This window comes from Protobothrops mucrosquamatus, unplaced genomic scaffold (genome assembly GCF_001527695.2).
Source record: "Protobothrops mucrosquamatus isolate PMUCROS unplaced genomic scaffold, P.Mucros_1.0 scaffold367, whole genome shotgun sequence".
Taxonomy (NCBI): Eukaryota; Metazoa; Chordata; class Lepidosauria; order Squamata; family Viperidae; genus Protobothrops; species Protobothrops mucrosquamatus.
The window spans coordinates 410155-429792 of record NW_015386701.1 but is presented as its reverse complement, the minus strand read 5'-3'; the positions used below and the strand labels follow the sequence as shown (position 1 = coordinate 429792).

The following is a 19638-nucleotide window of genomic DNA, read 5'->3' as shown; positions in this document are numbered from 1 at the left end:
ACCTGAATCTGAGAAAGTGTCTTTGGTGCCTTTGCTAAGCTGGAATCAAACTTCTCTGTTCAGCTGCAGGCTATCTTAACTCCACTCACTTGAGAGCTTTGTAATAATTACACCCTTATTACAACAAATCACACTAAAAAGCAAGGTAGATGCCTTCTATCAATATTACTTGGCATTCAAATATCACCACCATGCAGTAGAGAAATTCAGACTTCAGCGTACAATTTCAGCTGACAAGATGAAGTAATTATTTCATCTGAGGCTAAAATATGATCGATTCATACTTGATCATAATATATAATCAATCACGTTGACTGGAAAATTCTAGAGTTGAAGTCCACATATCTTAAACTCGCCAAAGTTGAGGAATACTGTATTAGACTGATGTACATTTGATTGCCTGATATACTCTTCTAGTATATCAAATAATAATTTCCCCTTGGAAAATGCTTGCTTGCAATTTTGGCCCCATGGCTTTGGTTAGAGTATTGTTGTTGTTAGTTGTGAAGTCATGTCCGACCCATTGTGACCCCAGGCCTTCCTGTCCTCCAGGCCTTCCTGTCCTCTACCATCTTCTGGAGTCCATTTAAGCTCACGCCTACTGCTTCAGTGACTCCATCCAGCCACCTCATTCTCTATCATCCCCTTGCTCTATTGCCCTCAATCTTTCCCAGCATTAGGCCCTTCTCCAGTGAGTCCTTCCTTCTCATTAGGTGGCCAAAGTACTTGAGTTTCAACTTCAGGATCTGGCCTTCTAAAGAGCAGTCAGGGTTGATCTCCTCTAGGATTGACCAGTTTGATTGCCTTGCAGTCCAGGGGACTCGCAGGAGTCTTCTCCAGCACCATAGTTCAAAGGCCTCAATTCTTTGGCGCTCAGCCTTTCTTATGGTCCAACTTTCAGAGCCATACATTGCAACTGGGAAAACCATGGCCTTGACTATACGTACTTTTGTTGGCAGGGTTAGAGTATTAAGACCATGTAAATCTAGAGTAAACTGAAAATACAATGCAGAGAAGAAAGAGCACATCATATAACAAAGACTGGGACCTGCAGCATTTTGGAATAAACATTTGGATAGCTTACCAGTGACACAGTATGAAACAGAAGAACCAATGCAAGAGATTAAACCTTTATCAGTAACTAGTTTTAAGTGTCTCGATTGATATAATCAACTACCAATGTTTCATGTAGTGGTTAAAGTGCATTATTGCAGGCAAACTGCCCACAGCCTGGAGTTCGATCCTGATGATTGACTCAGCCTTCCATCCTTCCGAGATCGGTAAAATTAGGACCCAGATTGTTTGGGGCAATATGAAAATAATGCTTTTACATTGTAAGCTGCCCAGAGAGTTCTGTAAACTGCTATGCGGTGGTGTATAAGCCTAAATGCTATTGCTATTGCTGTCTTTACTATTACCTTGTCCACCCAACAGATACTGAGATATCATCAAAATCTTTCCAAGTAATTGATTTTAGTAAAACTATAAATTACATTTTATTTATTTCCTGATCATCTTTTGTTTTTTTTCAAGATAGAAAAACATATTCTCTGAAATGTCTTAAGTCCAATTTTTGTAGACTGCTCAGCAGTTCAAATAGAAAGGAAATGATACCCTCGCTGAACTGTTTCTTAATTTTTATTTTCTGAATCATTCTCTAAAACCTTGGTTCTTCTATTACTTCTTGCCTTTTGGCACGATAGATATTCACAGGCTCAACCACCAAATGCAAACTTGCTTCTGATACAACTCAGATTTTGTTTTCCTACTGCCTTAGGGGAATTGTCATTAAAATAACAGATTACAGTCCTGGTGCATATTATTATAAGTATAGATTTTTAATGCAAGAGACTGCCATGAATTTCTTGGACATTTATAGAGAGTCTGGAGTTTCAGTTTGTGAAAATATTGCATTGATGTTCCATTTTCAGTTTCTAAATGCCATCTCTGAAATAGCTCTATTAATGATAATGGAATAACTGCAAAATCATGGTTGAGATGCTACATAAGTTTGAACTGCATTGTCTTACCAGCCACATGTTTACTAAAGTGATTTTGTTTAAAGGAGACATTTGTAAAAAAAATATTTTTCCCTACTTTATTTTTATTCAGTGCTGTTGAAACTGATTTTTAAATAACAGGCTGTAAATATAATAGGCTGTTTTGACCTTGTGAACGCCATTGTTTTCAGACTTAAAGAAGTAATTGAAACTACAATCCTGGAACCTCTGCAGAAATTTTGTCATACACAGGTGGTCCTCAACTTATGAGCATTCACTTAATGATGCTTTGAATTAATAACAGCCTTAGAAAGGATGTTTTATGGCCTATAAAGCACTTCCAACCATTGCAGAATATCACACACACACACACACATTGCCGACATGACCACAATCTGGGTGATTGGCAACCTGTTTGCACTTCTGACCAGTTGCCAAGCACCTTGCAATTATGTAATCACCATTTGCAATCTTCTCTGACCCTTCCCCAGAAAGTTAATAAGCCGGAAAGGATGCTTGCAAACTTCTGTAGCCTGCCAAGAGGACTCCCTCTCATCTCTGGATCTGGCTGAAAGAGCTGTCTGTCAAAGGATTTCAGCTCCAAGGCTGCTGGGATTTTGGTAATTCAAGCAGGCATGAAACAGAAATCCTTCAGCAGACAGTTCTTTTAGCCAGTCCCTGAAATAAGGGGGAGATGAAATTAAAATAGCATTTTCAATCTCTGAGCAGAGAGGTACTGCAGTAAGGTAAGGAGTGTGAGGTGCCCCAGGTGTGTGAGGGAGGCCCAGCACAAGCCATGCAAAAGTATACCTCTACTCAGGTGGTGAAAATTATGCTTGGATTTCAGCAGGGAAGATTTTCACCTCCTAAAGAAAAAACATATACATGGGCTTTCTATGGGTACTGGGCCTCCCAGGTTCTCTTCTATCCCCCAGGTGCCCTGCATTATTAACCTGGGACTCCCTCCACTTAACTACCCATGAGATTGCTTAAGAACCAGAATCAGGATTGCAATCATTGAGTGAAGCAGTCACATGATCCCTTGCTTAACTACTATTCCACACAAAAATATTCTGGTGTCCATTGCAGTCTGGTGTCCATTGCGGGAAATCAAAGATTACCTGAATAGCTTTTATATTTCCCATAATCTCAATGAGAGGTAATATCAGCTCAATTTTTTATTCCTTGTGGTCCTATTACATCTAGCTGTGATTTTTTTACATCAGTATTTCTCAAGCTTTGCCACTTGAAGATGGGTGGACTTCAACTCCCAGAATTCAACTCTGGATATATTAAGATGTGTTAACTTCAATTATCAGAATTCCCCGGCTAGAATTCTGGGACTTGAAGTCCACCCATCATCAAATGACCACAGTGCATGGCTGGCTGGTGAATCCTGAGAGTTGAAGTCCATACATTCTCAAGTTGCTAGTGTTGAGAAACATTGCCTTACATGATTATTATGTTGTTTTCCTGGAATGGATTTTTTAAAGAAAGGATTCTTTAAACGGAGGCCCTGAAGCTTGTCTCTCCCAGCACATTATTTAAATTATGCACATCACTGTGTCTGTAAACAAAAACTTATTAAACCAGTTTAACCTCCACTTATCCACTCAGTGGCCTACGGATGTTATGTTACTTTTCTAAAAAAAAAAAAAATATTGCACAGCTATGCAGAGCCTAAAGATTTACTCTAAGACTGAAATTATTGGCTCTAGATTCTCCTAATTAAATGGTTCCCTCCACCACCAGTTGTTAAACCTAAGTATCACATTGAGTGCAAGAATTATGCTGATAACTCAAAGATGTCACCCTACTGTTTCCTTTTTTTTCATCTTCCATTATGGCTTTTGTCTCTGTGGGAACTAGTGCTAAATCCCTTGCAGCAGCCCCATATATTTCTGAGCATTGATTATAATGACCATTATCCATTCCTTTGAACTGCAGCTTCCATATAATGAAATATCATGCCTGACATTTCTGTAATAAGTGCTTGACTTTTGCAGCTTTGGCACCTAATAAGCACATAACAGAGTTATAGAAATATTAAAGTCTACTAGTCAGCATAACACTTGAGAGCCAGTGAGATACTAATTGCATTTTGTTTTTTAATGGTTCAGGAAAATTATTGTGTACTGTTTTAAAATTAAGGCAAGGATCATAGATCTCTCCCTTAATTTTTTTTTCCCTCTTAGTCTGGAAATGATGAAGTCAGAGAGAGCCCATGTTGTGAAGAGAAACACTGTCCTCCTTTTAGTAAAGCAGAGCAGCAGAATATAAGTATCTATAGGTGAGATGAAGCAACTTGCTGTGGCCAACTCACCACAGCCAACTCGTCATGGCCATCTCGCTGCGGCCAACTAGCCATGAGATAACTCGCTGCAGGACAATTCAACAAATACAATGGTTAAATTAATTTTGATGGAACCATGGCCAATAACAAAGAAAATCAATCCAGAAATACAAGAGCTACAATAATGTTGACAAAAACACGGTCACCGGTAATAAAAGTAACTGAATGAAACCATTAATACAGCACTGAATTGATCCATGCAAGTTGTCCTATGGGAAGTTGGCCCCGGCGAGTTGTTGTAGACCCCAATGAAGGGAGCTGGAGAAGGATGTTAAGGGAAATTATAAAGGATAGAAAGAATCCTGGATTATTTATAATTTTTTCACCTTTCTATTCTGCTTGGCTGGGACCTAGTTCATTGTCCAGGAAAAGAAGAGATCTTGTTCATCAAGCTGGAAAGCCTCTCTCATACAGAGGGAAGGAAGGGGCCAGATTAGGCAAGGAAGGTGTTATTTACATGTCCATAGCTGGGGCAAGAAACCTTACTGAGACTGTTGATGCAAGAGCAGGAGAACAATCCTCAAACTTTTTCTGCCAGATCCATTTATTTCCTTGGTTATATATTTGGAGAATTGCAGTAGAGGAGTATTTGAATCCTTGATTTGGACTGCTGAGGCTCCACGACTCTGATTTTGTTTTCAGTCCTTCCCTGAGTGCTCAAGGGACTGAAGAGAATAAATTTCAGCAAGTTCTTTGCATCTTTGAGATTCAGGTGTTTGCTTTCTGTTACACACTAGACAGCTTACCACCTTTCTTGTGCATAAGGATCTCTGCCACAATCACAAATGATAGAGCAGGTATGAAGTGCTTCTTTAAACGTTCTAGTCAAAATCAAGTTAACAAATGTGCTGATATTTGGCTTAATTTATAAGCGTGATTAAAGAAAACTATTTGCCAAAGTGGAAACAGTAGTAATGATAGTCAAAGTCATCTCTCTAGTATGGTAATCCTGTGTAATTCTTCAAAAGATGTAGGAGGAGACAGTTCATAGTAGATGCCTAAACCATTATGGAAGTTCGTGTGAACAATTAATTTTCCCAAGGGGCCACATGAGAAATTGAAACTGTTGTGGAGGACCAAACCAATGTAAATTGATTTGATGTTCTCAAACTCAGTCACCTCAACTCCAGGTGAGGGGCAAGTGCTGCACAAATGCAAAAAAGTGCTTTGTCTGCTTGCCCTTCCACAGTTGCCAACCAACTAAATGAGCACATAGTGGCTGTGCAGGGCCAGATTTGTCTTGGCTTCTTCTCCTGCCCCCTATATAGCATGATGTTTTACGTTTGATTTCTAGTTTACAATCGATTTCATGTGGGCCAAACTGGGGCAGCCTAAGGGCTATAAAATGCCCAAGTCTGGTATGAAGGATGGAAAATAGAAGTCCTCTACATGCAGACTTTCAACTTTAACAAACAATGTAGCACAGGAGGAAAGAGGCGATAGATAGATAGATAGATAGATAGATAGATAGATAGATAGAATATCTTTATTCTCATTGTGTATCTCACAACAAAATTAAGTGCTGTAAACAGTGCACACTACACACAAGTAAAAACCACAAGTAAAAACATACATTATATACACATATCCTACACATTCTATTCACCATTGCGCTGCCCCCAATATTGCACTTCAATGTTGCACTATACAGTAGTATTTAATATGGTTACCGCTCTGGGATAAAAACTATTTTTCAGCCTATTTGTCTTTGTTTTTATTATCCTGTACCATCTGCCAGATGATAATAGTTCAAAAAAAGAATGTCCGGGATGAGATGAGTCTTTAAGAATGTTTTGAGCTTTCCTAAGACAGCAGAACCTGTACAGTTCGTCCAGGGGAGGGGGAAGAGAGGGCAGCCAATAATCCTCTGGGTGATGGTAATGAAATTCTGGTCCTCGACTTACAACAGTTCGTTTAGTGACTATTCAAGATTAGCACTGAAAAAGTGACTTATGACCATATTTTCATACTTACGACCATTGCAGCATCCCCATAGTCATGTGATAAAATTCAGATTCTTGGCAACTGGTCATATTTATGATGGTTGCAGCGTTCCAGGCTCACGCTTTTGCGACTTTCTGGCAAGCAAAGTCAATGGGGAAGCCTTATTCATTTAACAACCATGTTACTAAATTAACAACTGCAATGATTCACTTAACAACTATGGCAAGGAAGGTCGTAAAATGGGACAAAACTCACTTAACAAATGTCTCAGCAACAGAACTTTTGGGTCATAAGTTGAGGATACCTGTAAAAAAGGAAGAAGAAGAAGCAAATCAGTTTGGTAAAGATTGAGCAAAAGAATCCTGTAAGCTGGTGTTGGATGAGCTAAACAAGCACAGCATTAAGCATATTATTCTATTAAGGTTACATCATTATCTGAAAGAAATCATGACTTTTTATGCACAAAACTAATTCTGGCGTAGCATAGACATCATTCTCAAAATTACCAGTAATTTTCCTGATTGTGGCAACCCTGCCAATGCCCATTTATGATGCAACATAATTTAATGTAGTAATGTACAGTATTTGATATGTGTTGTTTCCTACAAAAACAATAAATACAACTTTTATGATTTCCTGAGATTATAGAATTCAGGGATAGCAAATGGACTTTCCTACCTCTATTCATCTTCTCCTTTGGGCAGGCGATATGGGAACATAACTTCAGCATATCCTTTCTGAATTAAATCTGCAGAACATCTTTCCATTCTGCCTTTTAGAAATGTGGTACTCAGCAGAATAGAAAAACACCTTTGACACACTATACTAGCACTACATTTAAGAATTCCCCACAATGCTTCTTCCAGCAATAAACATGCTTAAGACTGCATGATTCACTTAATAACTGACGTGACTTGCTTAACAACTGTGGCCAAAACGGTCATAAAATTGGATGTGACTCACTTAAAATCTGCAATGCTTACCATTGTAAACTCTGATCCTAATTGTGGGTCGTAAATGAAGGACTACCTGTATTTCCAAGCATTTCTGAATGACAGTGAGATGCAATAGCAGTGACAGCGGGAATGCATCAGTCTCTCTCTCTCTCGCTCTCTCTCGCTCTCTCTAACAGCCACCCACTTACCTACAATCCAGAACACCTTGTTCTATGTCAGATTCAGTGTTTCTGCTAAAATTTGCAGAGCAGAACGGAGCCATTTTCTTTAGGAAGGAAATTGACTGACTGACTCCCCATTGGGCTCAATTCCAATCTTTTCACAGCGACTCTTGCCTTCACTGTTGCAGTGACTAATTAGCTTTCCTAATGGGGAAAAAAAAGCCCTTTCCACGTGGTATCACATTATTTCCTTGTCATTTTACAAGACCTTGAGTGTTAACATGGCTTCTCATCATTGGCTCTCCATGAGGAAAAGCAAGCAAGCAGCTGAAAATAACACTTCTTGGTTAACATGGCCTGGTACAAAGAAGCTGGCATTTAGTCTTGCAGGCCATTTCCAATCATCTGTGAAAAGAACTTGTGGCCCCTCTCTGAATGTGTCATTAAGCCTCTTTGAGTATCAGCAATGGATGAACTGAATTCCTAGAAAAGGTAAAGCTAGCATCGACTCATATAGGTGCCTAATTTTTTTAAAAAATCTTTGTATTCCTAATAATGCCACCATTTGTTTGAGTATCTTCAAGCCTTAAAGAGTGCCTTGGTAAGGCCACACTTGGAAAACTGCATCCAGTTTTGGTCACCACGATGTAAAAAAAAAGATATTGAGACACTAGAAAGAGTGCAGAGAAGAGTAACAAAGATGATTAGGGGATTGGAGGCTAAAACATATAAAGAACGGATGCTGGAATTGGGTATTGGGTCTAGTTTAATGAAAAGGACAACTAGGGATGACATGATAGCAGTGTTCTGTGGGAAGTTAACCCAGAGAAGGAAATATTAAAAAGGCAGGAAAAAAATATTGTTCACCAAAAGGATTTTTAAAAGCATTTTTTTGAAAAGCAGAAACCAAACCTGGCCTCATCTCTGCCCAGGGCAGTAGCTAGTCTTATACAAATGCAGATGTGGAACCATCAGAAAGTTGAAGCCAGAGCAATCAAGAAGACAAANATGCCACAGGAACAGGAAACTTCCAGGCAGGGCTAGAGGGTATAAAAAGACCCTCTGCCCATGTGCTCACTCTCTTTTCTTCTCCTCTGCTGCTTATCTGTCTTCTGCAATAAACTGTAACCTTCTTCCCAAAGCAGTCGCCATGTTTGCTTATTTATTCCCGGCTTGGATGAACCAGGATGAAGACTTACTTCTAACAGTTCCAATATCTCAGGGGCTGCCACAAAGAAGAAGGAGTCAAACTATTCTCAAAAGCACCTGAAGGCAGGACAAGAAACAATAGATGGAAACTAATCAAAAAGAGAAGCAACCTAGAACTAAGAAAAAATTTCCTGACAGTGAGAACAATTAATCAATGGAACAACTTGCCTCCAGAGGTTGTGAATGCTCCAACACTGGATGTTTTAAAGAAAAGATTGGACAACCATTTGTCTGAAATGGTATAGGGTTTCCTGTCTGAGCAGGGGGTTGGACTAGAAGACCTCCAAAGTCCCTTCCAAGTCTGTTATTGTATCTACGAGTGCACAATGCTTAAAAACATGGGAAGAGGCAAAAAAAAAAAAAGGCAGGCACTGATTTAACTGGATTAGAATCCTGAGCAAAAGCAACAATTAATCCCTTCTTGAGGTCCCAGTCCTTATGGTCATCTAAATGTTGCTGAACAACTACCCTGAGTAGCACCAGGCAAGGTGATAATGTTAAGGGAAGAAAGGAATTTTAGTTCAGGGAAGGAATTCTCATCTCTTTTGTAAATAAAAACCGCAGAGAAGTTAGTGCTGCATGTAACAAGAACAGTGCCCTCTGGGGGTCAATATGCCTTTTAAATTTCTGAAACCATTCACTTTAATTGACTATGGTCTGCTTTGCCTCCAAACTGAGCAGCATAAAAGGTTTTCCACAATGTTATTACTCTCTGCTTGTCATCTATACTTTACTGTAGTCAATGCATGCATAATACATATATTTCATCAGTGCAAGATGTTTGCCCTATGCTTTTACAGCTACAGATGCGGCTGTTATTTGCATAATATCTCAAGCTTTACCTCTATATGACACGGCAGGAGGGCAGTCTGAAACCAAGATAACTGTCATTCAGGCTTACAGCCTTATTTCTTTCCTCAATAACCACTGCAAACATAATGCTTTCAAAAAGAGACTGGACTGCCATCTGTCAGAAATGGTGTAGGGTCTCCTGCTTGAGCAGGGGAGGTGGACTAGATGACCTACCATGTCCCTTCCAACTCTATTCTATTCCATTCCACTCCACTCCACTCCATTCCATTCCATTCCATTCCATTCTATTCTATTCTAATGCTATAGTTTGAACACTCAGTCAGCTGAGTGAGGAACCAGTCAATGAAACTCAACTCAGCTGCTGACCACCATAAACCACCAGTCCTTAGAAAGTCTTAGTTTTGACCTTCTTTCTCAATCTAAGCATCTCAACTTTTGAAGGAGAATACTGCCTGGCTAAGCTTCTGCCCCCTTTTTTCTTCTATCTTCGCTTTCTTTCGTTCCACCTGGTTCATCTACATAACTTCTGTTCTTGGCATTCACCCTTAAATGATAAAGCCCTGCTGACAAACTTGTGACCAGCTAGAATGGCAGCTAATTCATCCCATTTCCTCTGATTCTCACTTTACTCCAAATGGATCCCTACTCTTGTAAAGCAAAGCAAGCATTTGGAATTTTTGAAAACACAGTCCCAGTCCCAGCCAGAATGGAGATATGCTCCAAAATTTGAAAAAGCCATATTAAAGTGAGGATTCTGAAAAGTGAGTTTCTGTATATTTTAATTATGGTAGTAGTATATGCTTGCTTTCTGATAGGAAAGTATTTATTTATTCTTCCTGAATGCTGGAGTATGTATGAACAGTTATCTGTTTTTGTGGACAGGGTGCCATCTTGTGGGAAATTCACACACTACAAAAAGTGACTTACTGCCAAATTAATGCTGACTTTGCCAGAGGTCCCTTTTAAAAAATTGTGCTTTCAGGGGCACAATTATCCTCCAAACTGTTTTTTATTATCCTCCCATGCAAATCACTTTGAACGTTAATGGAGTTTGTTCACTAACTGGACCAGGTGGAAACTCTCGCTGTGTTCAAAAACCTCAGCATACAAATTAATTCCTTTGACTAAACACCTGAATTAAATTGCCAGAACATCCATGATTTTGCAAAGGGCAAATGTGATCTGGCTTTTGGCCTCATTAGACAAACTAGTCACTCTGATGCTACTATAATTTGCCTTGATATATAATTTCCCTAACTGAAGAATCTAATCATTTCTTTTAACATCTCCACTTCCACTGCCTCATTATAAAACCTCTATCTCTCACTACGTGGTCAAAATTTCAGATAGCTGGGGAGGAATCTTTCCTATCTATAATATTCCAATTGGTATGATACAGTTGGGAAGAAATTTCAGTCTCAAAAATGTTACAAAGATCAAATAAGTTCTGAACTGAAAATTCATCAGGAATAGCAGAAGTAAATTAAGCACTGTTTAGTGAGGAATCAAAGATATTTTTTCCATTGCTGGATAAATTAAATAAATAGAGTAGTAGGGCATGGATCTTGTCATTAATGTGACAGGCAGTGCTGCCATGACCCTAGACTTCTGAAATATAGATGCAACAGTGTTGAACAAAAACAGGGTTGAACAAAAGGGTTGAGCAAAATTGCCCTTTCTGACCATTTAATTGGGGGGGGGGTTTGCTCTGATTTACCAAGGAATATATTGAGGATATGAAATGTCAGACCTTGGAAAAGGTGACTGACCTTCAATTATAAAAGAAATGAGTTGTCTTGATTCACTGTATTCAGATTTCAGACCTAGCTATACCTGTACAATAGAATCTGCACTAGTAACTCATCAATAAGCTCCACTATGACTGGAACAGGAAAATGCAGCTTTTTTAGTCCTGTTAGATTACCTAGAGAAGCTTTTGAGTCATGAGATTCCTATGGAGCACCCCCCCCCCAGGTCTTGGGACTTGCAGGCATTGTAAAACATTGGTTCTATTCCTCCTCTGAAGGAAGTTCCAGTCAATAAAAGATGGCAGATAAGTGGTTGGGCCCTTTGCCACTCCTCTCGGATGTTATTTAACAACTATATGAAGCCACTGGAGAAGACTGTTCATGATTTGCAGCGAAGTATCATCAATATTCAGATGAAATCCAGTTAGATAGAATCACTCTGTACCAGGCAGGAGATGTAGGAGGTGTCTTGATATAGCCTTAATCCAGAGGGTATAAAAGATTGAATGGGAACAAAGCCCAAGGAAATTATTGTTGATTTAGAAACCATCTACTTTGTCTTGGGACTCCTGCTTTGATTCTTGATGGGGCTCGCACTTGAAATTCTGCAGTATGATGGCACAGTGGCTAAGTGCAGTATTGCAGGCTAACTCTGCCCATAACCAGGAGTTCAATCCTGATGGGGCTTAAGGTTGACTCAACTTTCTATCCTTCTGAGATGGGTGTTGAGGGCAATAGGCAAATAATGCTGACATTGTAAACTCTCCAGAGAGTGCTGTAAAGCACTATGGGGAGATATAAAAGTCTAAATGCTATTGCTATGGAGTCTCATGGTGGACTCGGGGCTCCTACTCCACTGGCAAATGAAAACAGTGGCCAGAGGAGCTTTTGCCCAGCTTCAAGCAGTCCACAAGCCCTTCTTAGAGTTGGGATCCTGGCAACGATTCACATCCTATCAGGCCTGTGAGATAAGTCAGGTCAGGAAACTGACCCCACAAATCTGACTGAAAGCATATTTTATTGAGAAAGGCAAAAGTGACACACAACTTTGAACACTTGACTGAGTTCTCCCCTCTTTCCCTCTTACATTATAGAGAATTAGGGAGGAGTCTTCCCGAACTCCTTTCTCACATTTTAGCTGTTGCCTGGCTTAACAAATGCTTTTGTTTATGTAACCATCTGCTTAGCTTCCCCAACATCATCTCTGTGGCTCTCTACATGTCCTCATTATTTTGACATTGATTGTAAGAAGCTCTATATGAGGCTGCCCTTAAAGACCATCTAAAACTGCAGTTGCTACAAAACACAGCAACCCATATGCTGGCAAGCGAGAGTCATTTCAGCTTTGTTAGAGCCACATTGTGAATGGTTGCCAATAGGTTTTTGTATGCAATCCAACATCCGATAACGGATATGGCACAACAACAAGAAGAAGAATAGCCTTTTAATGACTAAGACATAAGTTACCATACCACCTGTCTGATTAGAACATCCTGCCCATAGTCTTTGAGAATTTAGTGCAAAATAAATTTAATAAATTACCATCCCAGGGTAGAGATAGAAAAATGCTTTGGCATCTTTGTCTAAAAGAGGTTAGGAGGCTGGGAATCCATTTACCCTTTTCAAATAGGCTGTTCCCAAAATCTGAATAACTCCTGTGCTGTTGAAGTTTTTTGACGTTCTGAAAGCTGCTAAAACTTTGCACATGGACTATGAATCTACAGATCAGGTTGCTTTTAACCCTGTCTTTTATATATATGTTATTGTACAGTTGATGGTAGTTTACTGCATCATAATTTAATTTTCAGTCTCCTTTTATCATTTGGGACCTGTTTTCATTTACTGTTAAAAGTACTATCGTTAAAGTATTTGAAATGTGTGGACTATGAATCATATGAGTACATATAAGTGTGAGATAACAGTTGGTTGCTGTTTAGAACAAATGAGCGTTGACTAAAACAAAGGCTTTAAACAGAAGTACGTTAAAGTGCATTGCAGTTCAATTGATTTAAATGACACACATTTAAAGCAGGTGCTTACAATCAGTAGAATACAAAGCATGCCTTTGTTTGGGCTTATTGCAACAGCAACTGTCTACATTTGTGATGCTCTGATGCTAGTAAGAGCAAATGACATGGCTGAAGGAAATGCATTTATCTTGTACCCCAGAGCATTGCATAGTGCTTAGAAAAGTATTTCTTAACCCTGACAACTTTAAAATGTGTAGCATGCTGGCTAGAAAATTCTGGAAGTTGAAACCCACATATCTTAAAGTTGCCAAGGTTGAGAAACATTGAATTAGAGCGAGCAAGCCCTCATTCTCACTAGCCATGTAAAGCAAAGCAAGCTATAAGATCAGCTGTATCAATCACGTAGTTGACAAAACACAAATCACTATGCACTCTTGTACAAATCAAATTGGGATGGGCTCTGGGACATGTGGTACAGTGACTTCCTATGTCAGTTCTAAAACTTTTTGAGCTGCTTGTGTGCGAGCACTGAAATATATGGGCTAAAGTCACACATGAGCCGTGATGGCGCAGTAGTTAGAATGCAGTATTGCAGTCCCACAATCTGGAGTTTGATCCTGACTGGCACAGATTGACTCAGCCTTCCATCCTTACAAGGTCGGTAAAATGAGGACCCAGATTCTTGGGAGCAATATGTGACATCCAGAGAGTGCTGTAAAGCACTATGAAGCGGTATGCAAGTCTAGGTGGTATTGGCATTGATATAATTTGATAAGTGCTGGCCTAACTACTATTGTTTATATGAAATCATTAGTTATCACTGAGGCAGTTTTTTGGTATTCAAAAGATCACTGTTTTAAAAAATACAACTTTATTTTGATCTAAGAATCCAGCCAATGGATATGAACCACGTAAAATTACATTTGACCATTGAAATCAACAAGATTTTTTTTTATTCAGCCAATTTATATGGTGACCCAACTCGGAGGATGGAGTAGAAGAGTTAATATAGGAGGTGTTAAATTAAACCCCATTCATTTCAACAGTATTTGACTCAACCCATTATATCAGAGTTAAGACTATTTAAGCATCAGCAATTTCAATGAAACTTGAGCACTAGATATTGTGGCCATTATATAAACTTTATATTTTAATAGTTTAAACATATTTCTCACTTTTATATTTAGCATTGGAATGCTAAGTGGTTTCATACAACTGTTTCTTGAATGATTCCACAGTTTGGACTTCTGTCTGGCCATTTATAATACTCATTGTGATAGTTATCGTTCATGCAGTCATCTAATGATGTCAGTACAGGTGGTCCTCAACTTGCAATCACAATTGAGCCCAAAATTTCTATTGCTAAGTTTTGCCCCATTTTATGACTCTGCTTGCCATAGCTGTTAAGTGAATCACTGCAGTTGTTAAGTTAGTAACATGGTTCTTAAATGAATCTGGCTTCCCTATTGATTTTGCTTGTCAGAAGATTACAAAAGGGGATCACCTGACCCCCGGACACGGCAACCGTCATAAATGTGAGTCTGTTGCCAACCATCTGAATTTTGATCACCTGACTGTGAGGATGCTGCAATGGTTGCGTGACAAACAGTCATAAGTCACTTTTTTCAGTGATGTAACTTCAAATGGTCACTAAATGAACTGTTGTAAATTGAGGACTACCTGAATTATCATACTTAAAGGGCCTGTGTTATACCTGAACGTAGTTACTGGCATCAGGAATATTTTCACATGGATGAGATCTTTTGGTGTCAGGGACCATACAGCTGTATACATCTTCTATGGCTCTTGAAGACATTCATGACTCTGTGATTTCTCTCCAAGGATCCTAGAACTTCAGCAGAATGGACACATGGATCTCCTGAAGCATAAGTGGTGGCCAAAGAATTCCCAGTGTGATCTGCACTCCTCTATGGACCCCAAACATAAAGGGGGAGCCTTGGACATAAAAAGCTTTGCAGGTGTTTTTTGCATACTGGCAGCTGGGATTGTTCTCTCCTGCTTAATTGCCATGTTGGAAACATGGTGGAATAAAAGAAAAGGCTCACAGGTTCCTTCAAAAGAGGTATGAGACCCTTCCATTTCATCATAGCACTAGAGGTGAGAAGGAAAATGCATCTTCTGATATGTTTTAATGGCATTTTAATCACCATTTGTGAACCATTTATCTCTGGGGGGGGGGAAACATCAAGAAAGAAATAATACAATGTTGTACTTATGAATACTTATTCTAATTAATTTCCGTGGGACTTACTAGCACATATCTTGTTCACAACCATTTAGTGAATAATAATTGGCTTTCATATTATTTATAAAGTATTAGCAATTAAGTGTTTTATTATTAATCTGGATAAGATCTGTCTTCTACCAGCGTACGATGCAGCCTGATCCCACATTCAAAAGAAAATTCTGCTAATTCCACAGGGCTTACATCTAGGACTGCATCCTTAATTGGCCTAACTGAATTTTATCTTTAGTTGATTAAAGCAGGATCAAATGTTAATCAGTTTTGACTTCTGGTAAGGTTTTACTTCCCTGTTTCATAAGATGTGAACAAGAAAAGATAGCCTACAACAGATGGTTTATTAGACTCTACACTGTTATATACATTTCCTTACAATCAGCTACATTTTGAGGAGCAAATTCAGATTTACTAAGAGCCCTGTAAGTCTGTACAGCCTGCTAAGAGAAGGCTAAATTAGTGATGCAATATGTGTGGACTCTTTCAAAGACTCCCTACATATTTCACTGTAAAAACTGAAAGGTTGTTGCAAATATATAGCATGCTTAGTAGCAGGAGTTCCTCCTTCAGGCCTTAGAATTAAATGTACAGTAGACTTCTGAGCCACATGCACGCTCAGAAACGCAGGAGGATGCTTCCGTGAGCATCCCTTTTCTCTATTCGGGTTGAGCATACAAGTCCTTGCCTAAAAGTAAGCTTTCCTTGGGTTTGCAAAGTTCCAACCACCAATTTCTTTCAAGAGAATGGGATGCCTTCATAAAATTCATCCCCCTCAAATATAAGTGTCAAATATAAATTATGGCTTAATTTTCACAGCACTGAATTGTTTATTTTTAAATTTCTTTTCCGGGCTACGCATGGCCGGGATATCTCTGGCTTTTGTTTAAATCATTCTTATTTAGGCAGGCTTGCAATTCGTCAGAGCAAATGTGAGTCTGCACTTCTAAATCAGAGTACTGACAAAAGAAGAACGTGGACTGTAGACAGCCAAGGGATCAATTTATGAGATTACTTCTTAGAAGAAACTTATACAAACGTTGTCCTTGTGATTTACAGCCTTAAGAAATAGATGGGATGAGGGGAGGAGGGAACCATTTAACTATTGCAAATATTGGCAATTTAAAATGTGGGTGAAACCTACATGAAGTAGAATCTTGGAACCTCCTATCATAATTTGTCAGGCTTGCAACCAAGTCTTTATTTAATTTTTTAAAAAATTAAAAGTTCTGAATGGACGTATATATTGAATCCCCTCTATCCAAAATAAAAAAGTTTGTCAATTCAGCAAAGATTATGAACTAGCATTCATTTTAACTATCATGAAATCCACTGGTTCTTCCTAAGTCCCCAGGTGGAGTTTATATTGCATCAATTTATTCCAGGCCCATTGGACTTCAGAATGCAGCCTTTTCGTTCTAAGAAAACAAATAAATGCCTTACGGTTGTAACAATAGCTGTGAAGTGGTGAATCAAAGTAACCCATGCAGTCATGTCTGCTTGTGTCTGCAGACAGCCTTATAACAATAGCTCTGACAGAACTGTGAGCTGTCCCCATTAATCTCAAAGGCATGTAAACTCTGAAGCCTGGTGATAATTTAAATGTTCTCATGATTGAATATTTCACTGTTGACCAAGGCATATTTGAAAAAAAGAGGAGCAATCATTTTGTGGAACTATGCACAAATCATCCTATGAGTGGTGTCTCATTTTGATGTCTTAAGTCAGGGGTCCTCAACCTTGGCAATTTTAAGACTTGTGGACTTCAACTCCCAGCTGGCTGGCTGAGGAATTCTGGGAGTTGAAGTCCACAAGTCTTAAAGTTGCCAAGGTTGAGGACCCCTGTCTTAAGTGGGTAGAGTATGGGTCACGGGATGGCATTTGGACAATTATCACTCCATTCATTTTCTTATAAACAATGGATATTATGTTCAGCAGTAGAATTCATCTTAAAAGACCAAAGACTTAAAAACCATGGAGGATGGATTTAAGATAAAATAAATGTTAGTGCAAAGATAAAATTAAGAGTTGGTCTAACTGAATCCAATGGTAGTGCTTTAATCACCAAAACCAGTTCACAGGTTACATTTAACATGAGTATCGTAATAGTAATCATACCTATGAAGTTCATATTATCTCTGAATGTCCCAAAGGTGCTTTTTCAAGAGGCAACTTGACTTTCTTGTTTTTCTTTGAAGACGTTTCACTTCTCATCCAAGAAGCTTCTTCAGCTCTGACTGGGTCATGGGGAATGAAAACATTTATATTCCTTGCAGACAGCTGGTCATTTGCATTCTTTTAGAGAGTTGTTGAGGCCACTTGGAGGTTTATCTGTGTTCTCAGGGTCAGGATAAACCTCCAAGTGGCCTCAACGACTCTCTAAAGGAAGGCAAATGACCATCTGTCTGCAAGGAAGATAAATCTTTCCATTCTCCACCATCCAGTCAGAGCTGAAGAAGCTTCTTGGATGAGAGGCGAAATGTCTTCAAAGAAAAGCAAGAAAGTCCAGTTGCCTCTTGAAAAAGCACCTTTGGGATAACCATGACCTGGATGACTGAGAATCTCCATAGACAATTATCTCTGAATGCATTCGGGTCACTGTGGATGAATTGCTTGCCTTGCTACTGGTAGATATTCAGAAACCTAGTCAGTAAATATATAATAGCAAAATGTGTGCTTAATTTCTTGGGCCAGACGAGCAAATCTTAAACCTCAAATGATCTTTAAATAGAGGTAATCCTCCACTTATGACCAATTGCTTAACAACTGTTTGAGGTTACAAGGATCCCATCCTCCAAAGCTACTTACAATCTGTTTTTGAGGTTATGATGTTAGCACTCCCCACAGTCATGGTGATTGCATTTTGGGCACTTGGCAATTAGCTCATCTTTATGGACTGTTTGCAGTATCCTGTGATATACGACATTTTTTGCCAGTTTCCAGTGTTTACTTCAAGTTTTTGGCAAAATTTAGGGAAAATTGATTTGCTTAATGATCGTGGCATTCACCACAAAAAAATGGTGAAAAATAGGGTCTGGTCATATGATGCCTTGACTTATGACTGCAACAACTTACATCTTACAATTCCAGGCTCAGTTATGATTGTAAATCAAGGACTGTCTTAAACAATATGAATATTGTACCTATATCTCTATCAATATCTCTTAAGTGGCTTCTATGTAGTGAAAAAAGTGATGTAACACAAATATACATTTATGCGGTATAAGATAGCAATTAATCAAATAAAGTTTAATTAATCCATATTAATTCCTGCAGAATTCTCTAGTTTCCTTAAAGCTGTTTGAGGTTAAAAAAAAATGGAAAGGGCAATGCAACCAGTAAAAATAATAGTCGTGAGAAAGAAAAGGTGTTTTATGTATGTGGGAGTGTGTATGTGAGAGTGTGTATACACACAAATACACACATACACATGCATGTAATTTATCTATTTTTTGTTTTCCGTTAGTTGGCACACTGTTACTTGATAAATTATATACTCATTTATACTGAATTTTGACAAGGAGTCTTTGAGAACAAAAAGGAGTAAGCAAGCTATGTAGGGAGGTTGGTGTATTTAAAAACTAAGGCAGTATTAAGACATTTGATCAAATAGATGGCAGAAATGGCTATAGTTTTTACCAAGACAGAACACCCAATATTAGATCTTTTTTCTCCAATATATATAATAATATTATGTATATGTAAGTTGTAAGTAAGTTGGGTGTAAATAAATAAATAGAATGTTACAACAATTCTATATTTAGCATTACATATATAAATATTGCTTGAAAAAAGTAACATTTCATAGTTAAACAGGAATGAAACTTAATTTCAAAATGTATTATTCGTATAATGAAAATGCTACTTAGGGCTAAAAATGTGCTTTCATTCACCAAGAGAGCTTTTAGTTTTCATCTAGCATCCTTATAAACCCAATTTTTTTTCAAATGCACATATCTGAATCACTTTCAAAATAAAGCACCCAAAATTAGCAGTCAAAGAATTGACAGATTTATTCAAATCAATACATGAAATTTAGGTGTAGTCTTTAAAACCCACAAATTCCCCGTTAGAAATTTTCCTTAGCCTTTCATTATCTTCCTATCAACAACACAATTTTGTCCCTAAAGCTTCTGTGACATTTCCTCTTGCCTTGTTTCCTTTTATCTTTGTCTCCATTTTCCTCTATTTCTTTCTTGTATTGCTTTCCTTGCCTGAAACCAAGCA

General features: G+C 38.5%; 1 protein-coding gene across 1 annotated transcript in view; it reads left to right on the top strand.

The window, feature by feature from the left end:
- The window catches only part of GRID2 (glutamate ionotropic receptor delta type subunit 2), a gene marked incomplete at both ends in the record, with an annotated part of 216921 nt that overhangs the window by 193988 nt on the left and 3295 nt on the right, over window positions 1-19638 (top strand). The window contains 1 exon segment of the mRNA XM_015815692.1: window positions 14997-15237. Within this exon segment, the coding sequence (XP_015671178.1) occupies window positions 14997-15237 (241 nt within the window).